The sequence below is a fragment of the Manacus candei genome, unplaced genomic scaffold (genome assembly GCF_025592945.1).
Source record: "Manacus candei isolate 608988 ecotype Guabito, Panama unplaced genomic scaffold, ASM2559294v1 h1tg000061l, whole genome shotgun sequence".
Classification (NCBI taxonomy): domain Eukaryota; kingdom Metazoa; phylum Chordata; class Aves; order Passeriformes; family Pipridae; genus Manacus; species Manacus candei.
In genome coordinates this window covers 4,983,759-5,007,334 of record NW_026138109.1, presented here as the reverse complement: position 1 = coordinate 5,007,334, position 23,576 = coordinate 4,983,759, and the positions used below count along the sequence as shown (strand labels likewise).

General features: G+C 39.5%; 1 protein-coding gene across 2 annotated transcripts in view; it reads right to left on the bottom strand.

Annotated features, from left to right (window-relative positions):
• ADAMTS12 (ADAM metallopeptidase with thrombospondin type 1 motif 12) overlaps positions 1-23,576 on the bottom strand; it is a 141,006-nt gene that overhangs the window by 19,110 nt on the left and 98,320 nt on the right. For both annotated transcript variants that reach the window (XM_051804437.1, XM_051804436.1), the window contains exons 14-18: positions 19,765-19,885; positions 14,104-14,348; positions 12,611-12,752; positions 7,349-7,475; positions 455-665 (exon numbers count right to left, since the gene is read on the bottom strand). In XM_051804437.1, coding sequence (XP_051660397.1) covers positions 455-665; positions 7,349-7,475; positions 12,611-12,752; positions 14,104-14,348; positions 19,765-19,885 — 846 coding nt within the window. The remainder of the gene's footprint in view (positions 1-454; positions 666-7,348; positions 7,476-12,610; positions 12,753-14,103; positions 14,349-19,764; positions 19,886-23,576) is intronic.

The window sequence follows — 23,576 nt, the reverse complement described above, 5'->3', positions numbered from 1 at the left end:
GAGAAATGCTTCCCAGTGTACAGCCTGAATCTCCCCTGGCACAGCTTTGAACAATTCCCACATCTCCAAAGTTTGCAAGCTATGGGAAGAAAGGTAGAGTCATGAATGCAAAAGACAGAAATGGAGAGAATGTAAAAACACTTCTTTGTATTGTAGGTCTACAGATATGACGTATAGCCCCCCCCCCCAGTCTGGTCCACAACAGTCATGAGTGTCACACAGACTTTTTAGCACTCAACCATGTTCTACTGTCCCAAAAGCTCAGCAAGTCAAGAAACAGCAAGGAACACTTCCTGAGGTATTTAGCAAGCAGGGTAGCTTTTCTTCTTCTGCACCAAAAATTTGTGAAGATACGTTAAACAAACAAAACAATTATTTAAAAGAAGCGAAATAGCAGGTCGTTGGTCCCATCTGCTGACTATAATAGGTCATTTGGAAAAAAATATGAATTTACCTCAGTCCAGTTGCTCACTGTCCAGTCAGACGGGCACAAGACATCTCTGTTGCATGACAGATGGGTCTTTGGTTTAAGCAGGTGCTGGCACTCTGTGACAGCCAGTGCCTGCTCATCAGATCCCACTGTCTGGATGCAAAGTACAGTTCTCTTCTTCTGGCCTGTTGGGCCACATGTGGTTGAACATTTCTGCCATTCCCCTGCCCACCACCTGAAAATCAGGGGGGTGAGAAACATCAGTAAACCCATCACAAGCACATTAAGAAAAAGGTCAGAGACTACAAGAAAAAGAATCAGTGACTTAAAATCTGAGTGCAGATACAAGCTCTTCACATTAAGCCCAGATCATTCAAGCTTTCCCATTTCCCCTGTGCTCTAATACCAGCCAGTCACTGAAAGATAGAAGTAGGTAGGATTCCCAGACAGAAGTAGGCACTGACTATTGTTTCCTAAGTGTAAGAATCCACTGAGTAGATACTCTTTCAAATTCAAATTTGAGGAACTGCTAGCAAGTCTATTTAAGCAAGTAATCTATTAACTGTATCCTGTTGTTTATCTGTTTATTGTTACCTCAGTACAGAGGAGTTAACAAACAAGAATCACTGGAGGGTCTGTAATGACAGCACAGAGGTGGAGAAGATCCCCTTACACATCTATGCCTCCAGTGCTGCATAACTGCTCAAACTGGCCCATAAGAGGAAGCAGTGAGGCACACAACCCCAAAAACAGGTTAGTCAGAGCTATGCTGCCTGCTCCCACAAGGGATCAGTGCCCTGCAGTGCTCTCCCTCTGGGCCTAGTGTCCAGGTCTGCACTAGACTAGACTTTTCTCGACTTTGTTCCTTCATGAAGTGAAAAAAAAAACCCTTATGTGTCCCTCTCCTGATTAAAGTCAGTCTTCCATAGTGTAGAAGACATATGCAATGTTCCACCAAATTAAAGTTAACGGTTTCCTCTAGTGCAGTATTTTCCAATGCAAAATACCTTCCTGAAAAGAGCCATCCCCTTTGTATTTCGTTTACCTTAGTCTTTCTCCAGCTTCATCCACCTATTTTTTCTCATGCTGACCCAGAGTGGATCAAGTACCTGCTTATCTGTCTTCCATAAGAAAGGAGAGCAAAAAATTCCTGGGTTTTTACTATTTGAGAAGCATTGACATTAACTGCGTTTGCCTAAAGATTTACCTTTATACTTAAAAAAAAGGAAAAAAAAAATCAAACCAAGAAAAGTCTTTCTCCTTCCAGTTTAGAGTGCCCTGGGTGTGTACACAACTTCGAGCTGCTGTATAAAAAGCCTGTAAACTCTAAACCACAAAAGCTCCTAGACAATATTACTTCTTCCTGAGCTTTGAAGAAGGTCATGACAAAGCCTTACAATGAAAATAAAGCAGGGATATCTTTAGAAAATGCCTTTCTAGACAAAATGGCAGGAAAAATTGCTTCTGGTTTGCAACCAATACCATCATATTGGGAGTTTTTTTCTCCTTTTGAGGTCCATGAACTTAGAGAAAAAATAATCCCATTCTGATAAATCCATTGAAGTTCGACATCCAGATTTATAATAGTTTTTGCTCCTTGATTTGTCTCCCATCTTACTGCACTTCCGGTTTCTTCAGTTTGCTGATAATCCCTCTCCCCTTTCCACTCCAATTTCCATGTTCCTTAATTAATTTGTTCTTCAGTTGCAAGTGAGCTGTCACTGATTTGGAAGGCACTGATATCTATTCCTTATAATTAAAAAAAAAACAAAGACAACCAGGACTGAGAGCAATCAAGCCATGCTACAGCTTATTTGTGCAAACATCTCATCTTCTCTTCAGTACCTACACTTATTTTTCTTCTCTTTAGTTATCTGTACATACAGCACTTCCTTTTAAATTACCCTAGAAGGCCTTTGCTACATGCTCTAAAATGCAGCCCAGTGGCAAGGCTTCTGGACATTGCTGCAATTAAAAAAAGAAACCCAAAGAAAAACAAAACAACCAAAAAATTTTTGTCCTCCTCCTACCCTCCTTTGGATTGTTTCTTGCTCTTGCAGGCTTCTGCAAACAATAAAGAAAAACTAAAGTAGTTAAAGTACTTAAAGAGAAAAAATGAGCACACCTTAGCAGAACACAGCAATAAACAAGAGGAGAATATATTATCACCACCTAAATCAAGCCATTTCAGGGTTGTTTTCACCTCTTGCATCTTCTTTCCAATTTTATCTTTTCTACAATCTTGTAAATTGCTGACATTTCAGCACAAAGGAACTTAAAAATGTGTATTGCTCTATTAATTTTAATGGAACCAGATAACGTATTTCAAGCTGCAGACATCCTAAGCTGACATTCCTTATCCTCCTCACCATTTTCAAATGGCTGTGAGTAAGGGTTCAACAGTTTGCAGGTTTAAATATCAAACTCCTAGAAATAAATTATCAGAGCTCACTACAGAGCAGCAGTAATGGTGTGTGATTAACTATCACAGCAAACACTTTCTAAAAGTCATGGAAGAAAGTAAGGTGCTCCACAGTTAGAAAATTCCAGAAGTAAGATTTTATCCTATTGCATCTTCGTGGTCAAACTAAAGCTACATTTAGCCACGTAGCTTCCTTTGTAGAGTTCTTCCTCACTTGGTGCAGGTAACAGTACTGGTGAACCAAGCAGTTAATTGTCTGACACCACATTTACCACACACACTTCAAAACACTTGCTCTAACTGGAAGTTTATTCTTATCAGTAACTAGAATTTCTGATGTTGCATTTCCCTATTTTCATTCTAAGGTACATGCGCATGCCTTAAACAGTCAAGAATGAGAAAACTGACACGGAAGCATGTGCACTCTTGTCTCTTCTTGGTCGCTGGTGAGGACCTGAACTGTGGTGTCTCAGCCAAAGGGGAAGAAAGGCAAAGCCCAGAATGCAAAACATCTACCATCCACTTGTCAGAAAGAAGAAAAACAGCAGGTAGCTGTGCTGACTGTGGGACAAGCTGAGAGAAACTGAAGCCTGATGGAAGTCACCATCCAATACTCGTTCCTATCTCTGGTTTCTGATGGCATTTAGCACTACAGCAGCTGAGTCGTTCCTAAGTACTAATGCATCACCTGGTCCTTGCAAAGTGAAACAACATTATCTCCACAGGCAGGCATGGTGTGGAAAGATTGTGGTAACAAACACAAACAAACAAGCAAAATGCATGATTTGGGTAATTAATTTGCGTCAACACTAATTTTCCTGAGACTGTCAAAACACAGAGCAGCCTGTCTGGTGAAAACATAACCTCAGGTAGTTTTCAGCTGCAGCTGTGAGTGCTTCTGCACTCAAACCTGGGATAGACGTAGGAAGAAAATCGGATTCTTTCAGCAGGCATTCAGCTGCTTCAAATGAGACCTATCTCTTTTCCTCCCACACTGAGTTTCCAAGGTTTGTAACAAATTAGGCAGAGCCCAACAGCCTTGTCCATTACACAGTCCCAGTCTATGCCTAGATGATGTGTGCTGAATGAAGTGTGCAACATGTTGAAAAACTAGAAGCATGGGATTTTGGAACCAAATCATGACCATGGGGCTGAATGTTCCCTCCCTCCTGCCCTCCTTCCCTTTGTCATGTCACAGATAAAGAAAAAACATCTTCTTTCAGTATTTGTATAGCATCAGGCATGGCAGATACCAGCAGGGCGTGGATTCTCACTGTGTATTATAATAGAAATGAGATTTCCTATTCTTATTATGCTGTTGGAAGTCTACTAAGCAGTCTGGAAGAAGGACAATAGGTTAATAGCAGATAAAAAGCAGGAGATTCTACGTACTTGTGAAATTTAAGTTTACTCTGTTGAAGTGGGTAGGCAGAGTAAAAAGACTCCAGGCAATTTTCTACGCAGGGCAAAGCAAAACTTTTATTCACAACACTATAACTAGTTAAAATCTCACTCTTGTTCAAGTAGTATCTATTGACTTCTAACTTTAGCACCTACGGAACCAATACGTGCCTACCAAAGAAACATGTAATTGGAAACCATACTCCATACCTTAACATGGAAAAAACCATCCATTTAAGCTACAGTCTTGTCGTACTCCTACTGAGCAACATCACCCAAGTTGTACATTTTAACTCTCAGCTGTTCAGCCATCTTTATTTTGTTCCAAGTCAAAATGTGGCACACATGTATTGGGATAATTTAATATTTTATTCATTTTGCTCCAAATTATTTTAGTAGAAAGTGTAATAATAAATGTAATAATAAGTATAAAATAAATGCAGAGCAAGTCAGCTAACAAGCCAGAATGTTAAGACTTATCAGAAGCCTGTAATTCAAACAGTTTATAACTAATTTCCCGAAATGAATTAATGAGATAAGATCTGGTTTATGAGAGTCACAAACATCTTTGTCTGTAGCCGCTGCTTGATAAATTATCTATTTCTGGTTTCGTGGTCCAGTAGCTTGTTTCATGGTAGCACGTTTTCCACCAGTGGGATTTAGCAGATCATCAGACAGAAGCTTATGCAACAGAACAACCATCTTTTTTTAGACAGGATGTTACTATAAAGAATGAGGTTCACTGTTGGGAAGTGGGGTATCATCCAGTGGTTTCAGTTGTGTGGCTGCAGCACTTACCAAAGGTCTCCTGCAGTGTTGTGTTTAACAGCACTGTCCTCACCTCTAGTACAGAATTTACACCTCTCTACAGAACACTTGGTCTTCAGCAGCTTCATGTGGACTCTCAGTTATCCTGTATAATGCTGCGTGGGACAGTCACACCTTCCTCCAATATTCAGATTTCTTTAGAGCAATGAACCAAGAAACTGTACTAAACTGTCTTGCATTTCAAATGAAGATATGAACCATCTATCTAGATTAGAGGTGGCGCATATGCTATGGAAAGAAAATACCAACTAAATGCAATTCTGGGACTACAGCCTGGAACAGAGACCAGATCTGCAAAAGGAAGGGCTTGGGAAGGGCAAATAGTAATTCATTCTTCACTGCCATCACTTCCAACAGAGGAATTCAGTGCCACCAACAGAAGTTAGTGAGAGCCAGGTTCAAAATAGTTAAAATGAGGTGGTGCTTCACACAGGGATTAAAGCTGTGGAACTTCTTGCAAAGGAAGCTGTATATAATAGAATTTTTACAACATTGCACAGGGCGGCTGGACAAGTACTTGGAAGAGAGGTCCCTTGGAGGTTACTGATTAGAAAAGCCATAAAAAACACTGGAAATGCCTTGAACTAAAACCAGTTGGAAGCTGGAAGAGCATTAAAAAGAGATATAATTTATATTTGCCTTGCCTTTATTCTTCCTTAGGCATGTAGGTCCCTGCTGAGAGCCAGAACAGGGACTTAGACAGTCCCTTGGTCAAACTACTACAGTCACTCTTACGTTATTAAGAGAAAAATAAACACACAATATGATTCCAGAACTAAACATATGGTTTTCCTGCACTGCATTTTGTCATTATTTTAGTGCTTTCCTCTGCAGTGCAGAAGGAGCTTAAGAAGCATCAATCAGGGCTGTCAGCACACGAGAGCTTTTCTGCCTGGTCTGCGGAAGAGCTTGTTCACGTATTACATAATCCTACAACGTGCTCAACAAGGGACAAATTCTGCTCCCTCACTTTCAAGAGCAGGTCCAAATAACATTGTCACTTAGAACAAACGGGACAAATTGAGTTAATTTGGAAATTTGGAATTGATAGCACAGTTTATATGTGCCATAGAAAACACCCCGATGTATGTGTGTAGCCTCAGGTCTTAACTAGTCGACTAGTTAATAAGTTTATCAATTGATTAACCATATTGATTATCAATTGATTTTCCATAATTCTACAAGGAGTTATGAAATGCTGGTAGTCTAGGTTGCAAGCACAAAGATATAATTCCCAGGGGAGACATCATGTGCTGTTGTGAAGATACTTGGAAACAACTGGTAAAACCAACAGCTATGTAGAATTTTTTACATTAAAGTTTCATGAAATTCACTGCTGGCAAATGCAACAGAATGAGCTCTAAGGGACTCATGACTTCGGTTTATTCTGATTGAACTAGAATTACTAGGGAAAAAGTGGTATACCATTGTGAACAGCATGATAAACAACTTTCAAAGACAAAAAAGACAAAAGCAAGATGTTACAGTACCTAGAGCATGAAACTAAAACCAATATTGATTTCTTCCAGCAAATCTATGTCTGCTGTACAAGCCCACGGTTCTGCTGACACCTGGAATTTTTGCTGTGGTTAGTCTTCCTTACACTACTCGCTCAAATGGTAGAAGACAAAAACTTGAGATGAAGAGGAGTTAAGGTAGTGTTATGAGAATGGAAAAAATTATTCCTATGTGATCACATAATGAAGAAAGCTGCACTTCACTGAAAGTTAAAAATACAAATGGACATGATAAAAAGATGTCAAATAATGCGTTATAAAGAAAGTATAAAAATTAGTTTTAGAAGTGGGCATTTCTACCCATCATCTCTCACAAAAAGGGCAAAGGAGTATCAAAAAATACTGAAAAACAGCATCAAAAGGTCTCTCTGTAAGTTAGTTCTTGGACCACACAGGAATGCATTATCATTTGAGCTAAGACAGGAATACAATTTTTAAAATAAATAAGAATTTATACAGTCCTCAGGCCACCTGCACCCAAACTGAATAAAAATAGTATCTACACACATGAATGAGAGTGCAATCTCCACCATTTCCAGCACAGACTGCTCAGTAACTTGCCTTGGAAACCTCTCAGGGCTGCTCACTTCTGACTTGTTTATTATGGGGTTTCTATGGCTTGCTCTGTAGTGCATGGAAGCTCTCACTGTGGCAGGCTGTGGGTGCCACGTTAATCTGGTATCAGAAACAACATCTCCCTTTGAATAAGGCTGCTATTTACTACCCCAGAGCCCTCCCAGTACCCCTTACCTGGGTGGACAGTCCTTCTCGTAGCATTTCTTTTGCCGCCCGTTGGGCTGAGTCACTGGGTCACAGAAGGAGTTCTTGATTGCTCCACTCCCCTTCCACATGCAGTGGGCAACCTGGCGCTGCACCCCTGCCAGAGAAACACACAAAAAAAGGAAGAGTAACCCCTGTAGGCGGAGGATGAACTGCAGAAATCCTCCAAGAATATAGTAACTGCTGTGACAATTTGTTGTGCTGAACATGAGCTAAATCAGGTATGAGCATCCTTTAATCAAGCTGAAAAGAGGTTAAGCAGAGCTGTTTTGGATCAGATAGCTCAAGTCACACATTAGAAAGCGCTTTCTTTAATTTCAATGTAGTTGTCAGCCTCAGAAAGGGCTCCAGCAGGCTCTGAAGAAGGTTTAAAAGGCAATTACCCACAGAAAAGAGGTAACACAGCAGCATCAGGCTGTTCACAGCAAGCCTGCTTTTGCTGACCATTGCTTTGTACTTCTGGGAAGGCTGCTTAAGCAGAATACAAACTGGAGTGTATGAGCAAAACCATAACTTTGTGGCTCTTAATGCTGAATTCCACTTTTAAGAAGTTTTGGTACACATTTTGACCGAAAATGATGTTTTCTTAGCAACTAATACACAACACTCAGCTCAAGAGGCAAATCACAGTGATGAAGAGATACACAGAGATATTCCATACAAACAATCTGGGTTATTTCCTAACAGTTCCACTTACACAAAATCCCACTCATTTAACAGAAAGAAACATGAACCAAAATACTACATTACCCTAGTGTGAATCTAAAGAAAGCCAGTTTCGAGGGGCTGCTTTCCTCATAGTTCTGCAATAATTTGAGGCAGATCTCATGCTGCAACTGAATGTAAAAAAAGTATTGCAATATTGCAGTTTGAAAGGTTGTGGCTAGACTCATATAGAGATATTAAAATAGTTGTATTACATCCAAACAAATTCTAAGGACTAAAAAGACTGAAGAAACATTTATTAGCTCTCATTAAATTAACTGAGGTATTTATTCACAGCAATTAATATGCACATGGTAGGTCACTGTATCTCTATAACTTTTATCCTTCTTCTGGGAAGCAGGAGGGCCTAACAGCACTCTTATTATGGTGCCAAGGATAAATGTTAGGCTATTTTGCAGTAAGTTTAGAAAATAAGCTTTTCCTTGCCTCAGACCTCCTGGTAACTGGTGTGGGACACTATCTGGAAGATAAGAACAGTAACCCACAGAAAATACTTGGGAAATATGAAAATATTCTTCCATACAACATATAGACTCATAGAATCATAGAAACATTAAGGTTGGAAAAGACCTGTAAGACCATCAAGTCCAACTAGTAACCCCAAACTGCCTCAATAACACAGAAGGAACTTTTCTATGCATATCTAAGTCATTCCATAGAAGCCAATGGAAACCCATATCCCTTTTTTTACCACCATAGAATATCAGGTATGTGAGGATACGTTTTCACTTCTTGAGTACTTTCAGACTTGAGACTGAGAAGTACAAAACAATTATTGATTACAGTGCAGGATTTGATGACTGGTTCTCCTCAAGTCAGACATGGAGGTTGATTTTCTAGAACAGAATTAGTGTCACCTATAAGGGAAGATTAAGGGATTAAAGCATTCAAGCTCTAAGGTTTGGAAGTAGCTGCAAGGTTGCAGTATGCCTGGAGGTGTTGATCTCCTATTCCCAGGTGACTTCAAGCAGCAGAAAGCATTTTGGTTCAGCATAGGACTCCCAGGGAGCCACGTTCTCTTTTATGCTACAGTAAATGTAACTGGAATATTCAGCAACCTTCCTACTAGCTGTAAACAAAGCAGTTCATAGAAATATGTTTCTGTCCCTTTCAAAATCATGATATGCTGCTGCTGCAAACACAAATAAGAAGAAATCTTTTGCTTTGATAAAAGTTTTGTGTCATTTCAGATGCTGTAATTCACTTCATAACCACCACAGACCTTTGCAAAAGTTTTGCTTTGAAGCTGTACATTCTCATAAAACAACTGCAGATCACTGACATCAACAAACTAATTTATTCACACAAGCAATTTGTATTATGGAAGTTATGTGAATTCCCACTGTAGCTTCAAAACATTTGGATGCTCAGCTCCAAAGCTGGAGTGAATTCTATATGTATATATCAATACACATATGTATGAAGGTATATACATGTAATGAGATAATGGAGCAATTGCTTTTATCAGGTTGAGCAAGTTGAATTAGAAAACACTGCAGAAGTAGAAAACTAGTCACTCCACACTGATCCTACCCTAACAAGTGTTTACACAATTACATAACTTAAATGGGTAATATCCCATTTAAGTCACAGATTAAAAATTCTAAATCTACTTCAACCCCAGTAAAATTTGAAACCTAAACACTATTTCTATAAGGCTGTGAGAGGTAGCTGTTTTCCTCCCTTCATCACTTTTCCTTCTCTCTGACCTCAGTGCTAATTAGTTCACACTGACGTATACTATCTCAGCTCTGTAGAAAAAAAACCCTATAAATATTTCTGGTTAAAAAAAAGAGAAATTGATAATGACAATAACAGATCAAAGAATAACCTTCATTTCACTAAACCTGCTCTGAGATTACTTCTATTCTCTGTGATACTTCAACCCTCATGCAGAAATTTTTAGGTGCGAGCTTAACCTTCTCAGCTATTGATTTCTCACTTGGTTTGCAAAGAAAGGTGCCTGTTTAAAGTCATTTAGTTGTGGAAGGATTTTGAAACAGAGATTAGAAATCTGTTGGCTGCACAGCTCTCAGTTTGGGCAAAATAAAGGCTGAAAACAACAGAAATAGAGGACCAGAAGCAAGTGTATAAAAGGCATATGCAAAAGAGCACATTTGATCATAGAACTCATTTAAACATGTAACTGCCTCAGTTGTCCATTTAAATCAGATACTCTGCAAGGAGCTCACTTTATATTTGAATGAACAAATTACATTCTGTGCATGCACAAGTAATGTGCAGAATTCAAGAGCCAATCTTTACATTCTCAGTGTTACAAAACTCAGCCCCATAACAGTGAACGGAAATATAGTGACCTTTGTTTTCTAAAACCAATACTACAAGCTGAATACCACATTTCAGTTCAGGAACACCTGGTGATAATTTTGCAAAGCTGCCTTGATAGCAGTTGTGAAGGATTTAGAGGGCACATAACAATTAACCCCTGAACAAATCTTACAGTTAAGTCCTTTTGCAGAGCTTTGAAAATTTGCCAATTACTGATGCTATCTACGGAGAAATAAATTGTTGATGTTGCCTAATATCCTCCCTTTGTTGCAGCTGTGCTGTGTTATGCCTCATGTCTAATGCCACCTGAAGCTGGTTCTAAGAAATATGACTAAAGCCTTTAGGCAAGGAGGAAGGATTAATACCTGCAATTCCACCCTTACCCATTCTGTGATTCTGTAAAGAAAGAATAATAGGTAGTTGCCCTAGCAAAAAACCTCAGTGACACACTTAAATTAATCTGGCTATAAGAAAGCTTATGGGCTCTAGTTGCTATCTTGAGAGCAGGCTCTGGAGCGACAAGTTCTCAGCCAGAGGGTGCAGCAGTTGCAGGACACTGTCTGGTGTGCACACAGCCTGACTGCAAAGCAATTCCTTTCTGCATAAAGGAAATGGCAGGAAGAGGCCCAACCCGCACTGGACTGAGGACTGAGCAGAGCTTATGATTTTTACTACAAAAGATGGGGGAATATAAAGGCAATGAGGGAAGACATGGATCTTCTGTTTCTCCACTGCAATAGAGCCGGAAAAGGATGTGCTATCAGGGCATGGCGTGGTGCTGCCTTGAGGCCAAGAATCTTGTGGAAAAATATCTTTATGGAGCTGCCCTGGGTTCATTCTGTGAAGAGACAGCTTCACTCTACGAAGTCATAATTCATCATTCATTAGTCATCACTTGGACTTTTCCCAAATACATTTACCACGGACAAGCAGGTGTACCATTGGGCTAAAACTGTATTTTTTCTCTTACGGCAGATGAAACTTTTCTGCATGAGCCCATTCCCCCACCTGTAGTCCAATTTGTCATTCCCTAATGCAGCTTCACTTTCTCAGCTCCACAATGCATTTATTTGCATTTTCCTGATCTCTATAACTGTGAAAGGCCAAAGTGCCCTTGGATTTACTGCTATGTTGTTGACCAGTGGTGAAGAAAGGACCTTTGCCAAGTCTTTGGCAGGTTCAGGTTTGCCAGGAGAACAGAAGTCTCGGTAAGGACTCATTTCTCCCACTGACTACAGCTATCAAAGTCAGTTAACAGTTCACCTTTCTTGGCCCTTCCTTTTATCTTGAAAAACTATTGATTTACTGTTTACCAAATGATACCTGCAATAATCCTTGAGGGTTATTTACTACTAACCTTAGGCTAATTAAATACAGCTTTTCTTTTTTATCTATCTGTAGGCTGGTCTTCAATAAGACTTGTCATGCAGCACATCCATAGCAGAAGAGGAACCTGCCTACTTCAATACACTTTCATCATATAAACCTTGCAAAACACTTCAAATGCCAGCGATTCAGTACAACAGAAATAAATTTTGAATCTAAACAGAGTTAACACTCAGATAAAATCAATCTCATCATTCAAAGTCAGAAGTCAGAGAAGTGTTGTTTAATCCAGCAACACTGGCAATATTCAATTCTGCTCTTACTTTGCCTCCTGGTCCTTAACTGAACTCAGCAGGATCACACCACAATAATGTGTAGCCAAGTGAGGTAATTTGGTTCTAGGCAAACAGACTCTACTATGCCCATATTCCCTGCTAAGTGCAGCAAGACTTTAGCATTTCCAATTTCCATAATGATGGAGAGCTAACATCTTCCAAATACACCTTTCCTGTTGCTATGCCCCTTTTTTTTTTTTAATGCAGCAAAGCTTATTATTCCTAATGTGTTTGTGCTTTGATTACCTGGGCATAAACCTGTTCTATTAGTGCACCAGCATGCTGCTTAGGAGGGCCAGCTAGTTCAGATTCAGGGCCAGTCAGGTTTTTGAGAAAGAAACTTCACAGCCTTTCTGGGAAACCTGTTCCAGTGCTCTGTCATGCTCAAAGTAAACAAGTTTTTCCTCATATTATTTTTGTAACTGTGTGATCTGATTTCCCACCACATGCAGATTAAAGAACCTTACCTCTTTGAGGATTATGTTTGGATAATTTATAGATGAGATTTGCCAGTAGTGAAGACAAACAGTAATAGAAAAAGGAAGTGAGAAATTACCTCTTCCACAGGTAACACTGCAGGCCGTCCAGTCTCCATACTGCCAAAAATACTCTGGCTCTCCAATCTCATTCTCATTACTTTCTTCTTTACGTACAGTGTATTCGTACTTGATTCCAGGGTTAGTTTCTTGAAAAAGTAGCTGGAAAGTGTATGGCTTATTAATTATCTAATTAATAATCCACTGGCCAAAAGCTTTCAAAGTGTGAAACCGGAAGAATTAAATCAGCCCATTTTGGAACCTACTATCAGTTCAGAGAAGCAGAATTTCCATCTCTATGTTGACAGGTATCTTTCAAAGACACAGTTGTTTGCCATGCACTTTTGCAAGCACAAGTGGGAATAAGTGGGTCAGCATAATTTGTACCCTATTAACTGTAAGAAAAGATAATGTAAAGTCCACCCAAAGCATCCACATGCTGCTGATTAAGAGCCTATTGCCTATCCCCATTATAAATGACAATTTCCCTGCCTTCTGAAATAGCTGTTACAAAACAACCATTAGGTCAGAAAATTACAGACATTATTCAGATACCACTTTAATATTATTTTTCAGTGTTTCTGAATTAAGAAGCAAATTCCAATTGAGAAGGGCCACTCGAGAAATTTACCTGGAAGGAAGAAAATAAACATCATCATATGTTTATCACCTATCAAGGGATAAAAGATTTCAGCAATGAACTTCTACTCTTCCTCCCAATTGTACTAACAGTGAAGACTGAGCACCCATTATGAGTGCCTTCTCACCAGATAAAGTGTGAAAGTAGCTCCCATCACACGCCTAATATTTCTTTTAATTGCATGGTGGATACACGGGCAAACAAGCCATGAGAGATAATTTCAGAGAACAAAGGGTCAACTTAAAAATCTTTTCTTCAGAATTAATAGAAGCTGGTTATGTTTAAGCTAGCATCTATAAAGCAACATGAAAGAAACAAAAGAAAGCAGCCTCCGTGTATGCTAGATGGATTAATTTCACTTACCACAAGCTATTAATCCATCTATGTAATGCTGTATGCTTTTCTTGCTCAGTGTAAGCTGTCACTGCTGTCAGCCTTCCCAAGCTCTCACTGTTCACAGCCTGACATCAGCTCTCATTTTGTGATCATTTATTTTTCATCTTGGTCTGGTTCACATCACAGCCATGTATTGCTCTAAGTTGGTGCAAGAGCAACTTGCACGAGCAAGGAAGTTTGGGAAAAGGACTGACCAACTACAGGTGACAGGATCCCTGTCCTAGTGGCAGCACAGGATTATACTAGCCTTTAATAATCATCAGACTATGATACAGGACATGTATTTTTAGGCAAGATGAACAGTACTCAAGCAAGATGTTTATTTCTCCGCAAAACAGCTCAACTATTTTTTACAAGACAGCATGCTAATAGGGCGGTTTATATACCAATATATATTTTCCAGCCTCAGTTTCAGAGTCGCAGCACATTCTGCTGCCATCCAAATCCAGCAGGTGCTGCTTATGATCTCCTACTTACCTGAATCCATATTGATTCATTGGTGGGTCCTGGAGCAGTCAGATTTTCTAGATCCCCCGTTCTGTCGTATTGAAATACTGTGCCTGCCACTTTGTATTCACCATTCCACTGGATGATAAAGCCTCCATTCAGGTAGTATTTTTCTGGGTCTTTGCTTCGCACAGCAAGGAAATTTCCTGCTTCTGCAACTTCCATGACTTTGATTCCCCTCGCACCTTTTGGAATTAGCCCAATATCAACATATCCTAAGAGACAAGAAAAGTTCAACCTGAGGTGAACAACAAAATTGTCATTGCATTTTACTTCTGTAAGACTATTAAAACATTTTTTTTGTTTGAAAATATACACAAATGTGCTCTCTCAGAGCTTGTATTTCAATTTGTTAACAGTGTGATTTTCTAGTATGAATTGGGGAACCATGTTTTGGAAATGCCAGTGGCATTTAGAAGGCATATGGAGGTGAATGACTTTCTGAGCTGTACCGGGGGAAATCTACTCCACAGATGAGCATCAACATCTCCATAACCACACCCAAGGGCTCTGGCATAATGCAGTGTGAGCAATCTACAGTGAGAAATGCCGAGGTGTTCCAGCAAGTTAACAGTCCTTCTGGGAAACAAACCTTGTGGAAAAGGTTTTTTCAGTTTTCAAAGAACATTTTCATCTGTGGCCAGTGTACAGGTATGTGCATAATTCCATGTACTTTCTCTTAAGTTATTTAACTTCTCTGTGGCTGTTTGCCATAGATAGCCTTACAACAAAAAATGACATATTCAAATGCCTCAAATTACTACCATAAACTGAACTTATTTTTATCAACTACTGATTTTCATAATGAAGTACAAAGGCTCTTCATGTGTGAAGTTATCTGTTAAAAGATTTTCAGCCTGTGTGTCAAGAATGAACCCAGAGCACCTATTACAGAATTTTGTTTGTACCATAGCCAGTATATGACATCAGGCTCTGTGCTTCTCACCCTACAGGGAACTGCTACTGCTACTGAATTCTAAAAATAGGAATTTCACATAGATATTTGAACACAAACTCAGATAGCTTTCTTGTTAGTGCTCCTAGCTGGGCTTTAGAAATTGGATGGATGACATCTCTACCAGCTGGTCTACTGGAACTGTGAGGTGCATTTTGTGCTGGTTTCTTCAAGATGGGAACATGAGTGGTTCCTCAGTTCTCATTTCACACTACTGAGGTAATGAATTAAATTCTGAGACTCACATCTTTGTTTATGTTTCTTCTGAAACAAGTTTATCACCTTCGACTGCTCACTCACATGAGTGAGATAAACCACAGTGGGCATACTAAGCAATCTTCAGTATCAATGTTCTCCACCTACCAGAACTATTTATATGCTGTAGAACAACCTGCTGTTGTAAATAAGTGCCCCCAAAGTCCTTAACATCTGAATTTTCTTTGCAGTTCTTTTGTGGGGTAATAAATATTAGTTATGTTTCTTGCGGTACAAAACAGGATCTGTCTATTTCAGGTCCTTCCTAATTACATTAACATTATATAATTATGTATATAGATTCCCAGTGATTGATGTTTAAGAGGAAGAGTTTTCTGGATGCTACCTTGACTGACTGCAGAAATCCAAACATTTCAATGTTTCAGAAGTGAATGAAATAACAAAATCTGGAGACTCACTGAATAACTTCTATTATTCATGAAATCAGTGGTCTAGGTCTATTGTAAGTAACCAAGTCTAATGACTCTCCCAAATGTTCTGTTCATTCAGTACGGAGAAGACATGTTATGAACACAGTGTGTGATTATGTAACTAAAGATTTGAATAGAAGGCATACTTACAACTGGGCCAAATTAACACAGCATGGAAAATCTTAATTATGGCACGTCCTGACAGCTTGGCTTTGCAATGCTGGTGTCCTTTTACAGTAAGCTGTTTTTTTTCCAGATGTAATTAGAATAACATGTTCAAAACACAATGTATAAAACCAATAAAATGAAATTTTTGGTCTGTTGCAACATGAAAATCTGTATATCCTTTCTCCCTTCTGCGTAGTTGTTTTTGTCTGAATCATAAACATGATTTTAAATGTATTTCAGCCATTTGTTGATTGATGCTACCATTTGGTCAGTGTATCACACTGCCTTCTCCCTGGCCTTCCTTTTTTTCACCACTAAATTACCTCCTGATTTCCCAGAGCCTCTCACTGATTACCAATAAACATTATCTGATTTTGAAAGCAAAGCTAATCAGCAGCAAGCTTTTGATCTTGTCACTCAACATAATAAATTTTTGTTTAAAAATTACGTGGATGGTGTTTATGTAATTGTTCCTGCTTATGTGGTTTCATCTGATAAGGACTAGAGATCCCAGATTCAATAACAGTCCAAATGTCAGCTGTCTTACCTACATGCTGTGCTCATTAAATCCTGGAGCAACCCTATTGTGGGTGCTTCTGCACACCTGTGAATTGGCAACTCTCAGATGCTATTAATACTTCCCTTTTTAATTAAAATTAAATCTATATGCTCCTAACACAGACGAATAAAGTCATGAAACCATTGTTGTAGGCACAGCTCTACAAGGACTGAAGAGATTGTTTCTCTTTTCCCACTGCTGTGAGAAAGGAGTAGTTTTACTCAGGCTGCTAACACAGCAGGGCAGATCAGATGATAATTAGATCCGACTATTTCTCCTTATCACAACAGCTCACATTCTTGCTCTCCAGTCTGTTATATCTGCAAGCCTCTCTCTCTTTAAAGTATACCTTCCTGAGGCACAGTTTTTCTCTATGCCAAGCTCTAGACACTACCATAAGGACATTACATGGAAAACAGCACAGGCTCCCAGTGTCATATTGGCTTTGCAAGTCCATGTATGGTTGCACAGAACCTTTCATTGGAATAGAGGTGTTGTAGTGTGTGACAGGAATGGAAAAAGAATTTATAGTGTAGAGACAGTATTGCTAGTGAGGATCAAAGAGACCTTCCAGTCTCTCAGATCAGTGTTTGCATCATGGTTATGTCCAGATTCCATCTCAGGGTTCAGGGTGAGCTTTAGGAATATACCAGATCTCTGTCTGCACTTCGATTGCATGAAAAGGAAACTGGGATAGCAGGCAGTGCATGGCATATGTCTGTTCAGTCCCAGTCAAGTCAGGAGGCAACAGAATCTGGATAAATCTCCAGGTTAGGGTGAGCACAACAAGTTTCCTTGTTTGCCCACCACTTTGCCAAAATGCAGCCCTTCACAGCAGTGCATGCACCTTATTTTGCCTTCAGACTGGCTGAGTAAAACACCCCCACCCCTATTGTACAATTCCTCACTTCCTACTTTTTATAAATTTAAATGTCTTGTCCCCTTACTACTAAAAGTTGGAAAAGTCATTTCCCATTACACATGGAAAAGGGTGAAGACAGCACAATTAACCATCCCTATGACCACCACTTGTTTTGTAGACACACCTCCACCATGGGCAGATTCCTTTGCCTGATGTTGACAACCTCATTCCCCCTATTGGTTATCCATTTACTCCACACTCCCTGCAATTAACACAGTCCTAAGGCCCTGCTCCTTGTTCCTCAGTCTTTCTCTATTCCAGTGCTTCTCCTGAACCAGCAGTGCAGTTTACTGTCATTCCAAAGAGCTTGCACACCTTGCAAATGTCCTGCTATACATAGTTATACTCCTTTACAGTCATCACAACACCACCAGTAAAAACAAGGATTTTGACTTTTACATACTCTACCTTCAAACTTTTCTTTCTGAACAAGAGGCAGTAAGACTTCAGGTAAAATTGATCACCCTGCCCTGCAAGGAAAGCCTGAATTACTAAAACTCTTTCCTAGCATTTCATTAATCTGACTTAGTTGGCTTGCAGACAACACATACTGCTGCAGAATTAGACCCAGGAAGGGCCCTGCTGGACTTAGGCTCTGAACAGAGATTTAAGTTAGAATATAGTAGCTTTGATTTTGTATTTTTCTGTGCCATTGAATATGGAAAAACTCCTCAAAATCTTCTTTGCCAGTGACTGGCATCATGCTTCAGTACAGTTTTGTTACTTATACTGAATTTATGAGCCTAAAGTTTTTCTGTTTATATAAATTGTTCAGCAGCCACTCTGCTATAAATCTGACAGAACGCCACAGTATCTGTCAGAGACAAAAAGAAGCCATATATTGTGAACAAAAAAAAATATTTTTCTATTCCCAGTTTAACACCTGTGAACACCATTGAGATCCACACATTGTCTTGAAGAGCCCACCAACCTCTGCCTTGCCTGACACTTTTCCCCTTATTTTGTCTGCAGTGGAGTCAATGTCTATAGAAGGGAGAGAATCTGCAGAATCTACATTTTTCACTGTATTTAAAGAAAGCGATAATACTTAACACTTAGTATTCCTGACCAGTACCTGTCAGTGAATCTTGAGGCAAGCAAAAACTAAATGAAGATATAACACAAAACGAGTTTAAACAAAATAAGAGGCACTTAACCTTCCATATGTTACAGTACTGGACCTTTTCAGTAAAACTGTTATTTGAAAATGAAGTTTGCATCATCTGTAGCCTTGGAAAACTCACACACAGTCAAAGGCAGAGTGAATTTTAGATTCACAGAAGGAAAAGATCAGAGGTTGGAGGATTACTGTAGTATTGGAAGAGAGGGAGCTCTAGATTTTCCTTTGTAAGTGTCACATACACATGCAACCTCCTGCAGGATTTCAGGCATCTTCACAGTTCACCTTTGGGGAACAGAGAGAAGGAAAGCAAACCCAAGTACACAGTATAGAGAAAAATCCTGAAGTATTTAATGTACTTTTACCCTGAATTTTGGAAAATCTTATCAAACTAGCTTTAAATTAGTAGCAAAAATCATTCTTGTGCAACCCAGAACTATTTTATTTAAAAAACCCCACGAACCCAAAAGCGAGCCAAAGGCACACTCTCACTGCAATTTTTCCCTCCTCACTAGCACAGTACCAGTTACTGATCTTGAGACTTCTCAAGATCAAGGCACCAGCCTCTTTCTTCAGCCACACACCTCACTTTAAGCTTGCTCTCCAGTGCCTCATCTTCTCATCTCTCCCCCTCCTGTCCTGGTTTCTCATTCAAAGCTGTTCATCCTGGCTGTCTCTTCCACTTCCAGCTCATCGCTACAGTTCTTATTCAGGTTTAGTCTCCCACTCCTGCTCCCAGACTCTATGTCTCGGACTCTTCCTACTTAAGTCAGCTTAAGGCCTGAATGTCTCACCACTGTCAGTGAAGAAAGGCTCAGTACTTCACGTGCTTATTCAGACACCTGAACCATGAAGAGAGTTGCTCTTAAGCTCCCCTTTATGACACATAAAAATGAATCCTCAAACCACTCACTTTACATCCAGATTTTCTGAGATGGCAAATTACATTCATTTTGTAAATGCACTTGCTATTTTGGATTTTATTATTATCTGCCTAACTTGCACAGGACCTGTTGGTCTCTGACAATTTTTTAAAAGACAAGGCGAACTTAAAAAGCACAGATCACGGATTTTTTCTGGCAGAAGCATGATTCACTGAAACATCCATTTATTATTTCCCACGCAGATGATCACTCAGTTTGCAACAAGAAGCTCTTAATCCTTTTTATGTAGAGAAATTACTTCACCAGCGGAAGAATTTAAAAGAAGAACCCATATTACCAAATCCTTCACTTTGATTAAACATCATCTTCACTGTATGACAAGCAGAGCCGTCTCCCAGGCAAACTCCACACTGGTCTTCTGTTGCATTGGAATTTATCTCATAATCACAGCCAACAGTCTAGAAGGAAAAATATTTTCAGAATAAATGTGGCCTCCACAATGAATTACCGAAAACTGCTATATCACTGCACTTTTAAGAAGTGTGGAATAGTATATATCCTATATATAGGGGAATATATATCTATATAAACATATATAGATATATATCTATATAAATATATATCTATATAAACAAATATATATCCTATATAAACAAACTAATAGTAGAGATTGCTATATGTAGGTCAAACTTGAGTATTATACCAATGTGAAAAACAAACTAACAAACAGTAACCATCACCATGCCATGAAACATACAGCAGTCACCAGTTACTTGAGATAGAAATGTGCCACTCAAATGGCCTCAATATCTGAGATTGGCCAGTATATCTAGGATGTGTGTCCACTCTCTTATGTCACAGAGCCATCCACAGATTCCCAGGAATACAATGCAGAAAACAGAATTGAAATCTCTGTCAGTTTTTTGTGGCCATCTGACAGTGCCGAACCTCTACTGCAGTCAAACTCCCTGGTAAAGAGAAACTCTTCAGCAGGCATGAATTTTTATACCCGTGACAGCTGCTTCTCAAGCTTGTCAACATCAGGGCATGGGTCAAGATAAAGTTCTGGTAAAGACTAATTTTCCAGCTCATGCTTGCTGCAGGGAGAAAGTGAGAGAAAAATTTATTCACACCTAGTCAGGAAAAAACTTCCTTGCCCAACCCAAAAATTCTGTGCTCCAATGTCTTTAAACTTCAACAAAATTTTCATTTGTTTTGGGATTTTTTTTCTGCCTCTCTTCAAACCCAAGCAAGATTGCAGAACACAACCTAATGTCTGACACTGAATGGTTGTTAATAGTAGCTAAGATACCTGGAGGCCTGTGATATAGATGAATAGCCGTAAGTCTTGTGGTATGTAAAGGTTTTCTCAGATGAATTCTCTCAAAATAAGCTTTCAGGTGCTATACCAGCCAACTTCTCTAACACCCTCTTGATGTATGAAAATCTGGGTATTATGTCTTCTGATTCTGATTTTATTTTACCTTCAGGACCTCAGATACTATAATCTGTAAGCTTCTGACAGGAAAATCAATCTGTTAGACTAATCTAGGTACACAGGTTTCCACATTCTCTAATATTTCTCTATCATTTTCAGCTTAAGAAATATCTGAACTTTTGTCTAAGTGCCAGTGTTTGAATGAACAATTAGAGAAACTGCAAAAAACAGAAGCAAGGAAAGGCCTCAAGATATAGATGGTGTCACACTTTGTTACTTTAGAGAAGATTCAAAAAAAAGATTCATCCATCACTTAATGCCAGTACATAGCCAGCACATTTGACACCTACTCTAAAAAACAACAGCCAGGCCAAAATGTTCTGCAGCAGCCTTAGCTTCTCTCTCCTTTCAGCGAAGGCCAGTTTCAAAAAATGGAAGGTTTTATAATGTCTTGCACACAGACACATCCTGGCACCAAGGACCATGCTTACAAGCAGTACACAATGTTACAGAGATAAGCATATGTTAAGAAGGTGAATAAATTTTTGCCTCCAAGCACATAGCTTGTTCATCCAAGGATGGATTTAATCAAGTATTAAGAATACACAGACACCACTGCTATATGTACAGGATGTTTCTTTATCTTGCCAAGAGTTCAGATCTGTCTCTTCCCCAGCTATCTAGAGAGGCACTGGAGTTTATATTTAGCACTTCATAATAATTTAAAGAGGTTGGTGAGTTGCTGTTTCTCAAAGTGATGCATTCACTATAAACAGTAAAGTCATAGTTATCGGGTTTATTATTACACTAGAGGAGAAACCACCTACTCTGGAGAGTCATAGAAGTGGAAGTTTATTTTCTTTCTATGCACATATACACTATTAAACAGAAAGCTGGTGAAAATCTGGAAATGGAACCCTTGTACTTTATGCTTTGCTATTAGAAAACAGAACTGATTATTAATTACTGTTTTGCAGCTCCTCTTTTGAACATCTTAAAATAATGATTTGTCTTCAACCTATATCATTTTTGCCATTTCTAGTAGAAAATGCATGTTCTTGAAAAGATTCCTATTCATCTTTATTTACTGTCCATGCTTGTTTGAGAGGCTGAACACAGAAATAATTTATCTAGTTCACATTGTCAATCAGACACCTGGAAATCAACATCAGCGAGCATATTTCCCTTCTGAGTACTGTGTAGTGTAAAAATTCCCAAAGGGTGAACAAATCAGTTCTGAACTGTAGCAGCACTGGCTCTAACTGAAGTGGCAGCACCACTTTACTGCCTTTGGGTTGCCAATTAGTGTCTCTGCATGAGCTGCACTCCATCAGCTCAGTCAGAATCAGCTCAGGCCTTTTCCGCTTGGCCATACATTTGTTTTAGCAACACATTTGTGGCATCAAAATATGACATTGCTCTGATATGAAGGGAATCCCTTTGTCCCTTACAGTTATAACCATAGAAATTTGTATTGCATTTTTCCTCTTCACAGAACAGTTTGAAACAGTTTTTATCTAATCAGATATCAGCCCTACCTATACGTGCAATATTCCCATACATTCCTGAGTTGCTGGGATACCCAAACCACTGTGGCAGGGCAGACAATTCACTGTGCCTTCATTTTGTTCCCTAGCTCTGGAGTGCTGATGGTGCTGCAAAGACCTTCATATCTAGCAACAGGACCTCATCTTACAAAGCCATGAAGAACCATGACAAAACAATATTCTCATGTGTCAGAATAAACAGCATTTTATTTACTCTAAATACATTTCCATGAACGTTAATTTCCAGACCATGTTTTACTTTATCACTCCAGTGAATACCACATTACTTTTGTCATCCGTTAGAATAATTTCTAGACGCTTTCTTCTCCCTTTTGTTTGCTTTCCTCATTATTCTGATTCTTCTACATGGATTGGTCACGCTTTCTAAAAGTGCCTCAAATTTTTCAGAAAGTCAGCATCACCCAGCAATGTACACTCACAGCCCAGACATCCAATCTTGTCCTGGGCTGCATCCAAAGCACTGTGGCCAGCAGGGCGAGGGAGATGATTCTGTCCTTCTACTCTGGTGAGACCCTACTTGGAGAACTGCATCCAGCTCTGGGGTCCACAACATAAGAAAGAAATGGACATGTTGGAGCCAGTCCAGAGGAGGCCACGAAGGTGATCAGAGGGCAGAAGCACTTCTCCTACGGGTTGAGAGAGTTGGGGTTCTTCAGCCCAGAGAAAAGGCAGCTCTAGGGAGATCTCAGTGTAGCCTTTTCGTGCCTAAAAGGGTTACAAGAGAGCTGGAGGGGGACTTCTCACAAGAGCATGTAGTGATAGGACAAGGGGGAATGCCTTTAAACTGAAAGAGGGCAGGTTTATATTGGATATCAGGAAGAAATTCTTTACTTCTGGTGAGGCATTGGCACAGTTTGCACAGAGAATGTGTAGATGCCTCATCAGTGGGAATGCTCAAGGACAGGTTGGATGAAGCTCTGAGCAACTTGGAAACAGAAGATGCCCCTGCCCATGACAGGGGAGTTTGAACCACGTGATATATAAGGTCCATTCCAACTTGAACCATGCTGCAGCAATTAGGCTGTGATTCTTTTACACACATACGTCCTTTTGCACCCTCTCCCAGTGAAACATGCTGCGCTACACTGTGTGCCATGGCATTTGCAACACAAACCATCATCCCTCCGTGCAGCCCTTTGCTGC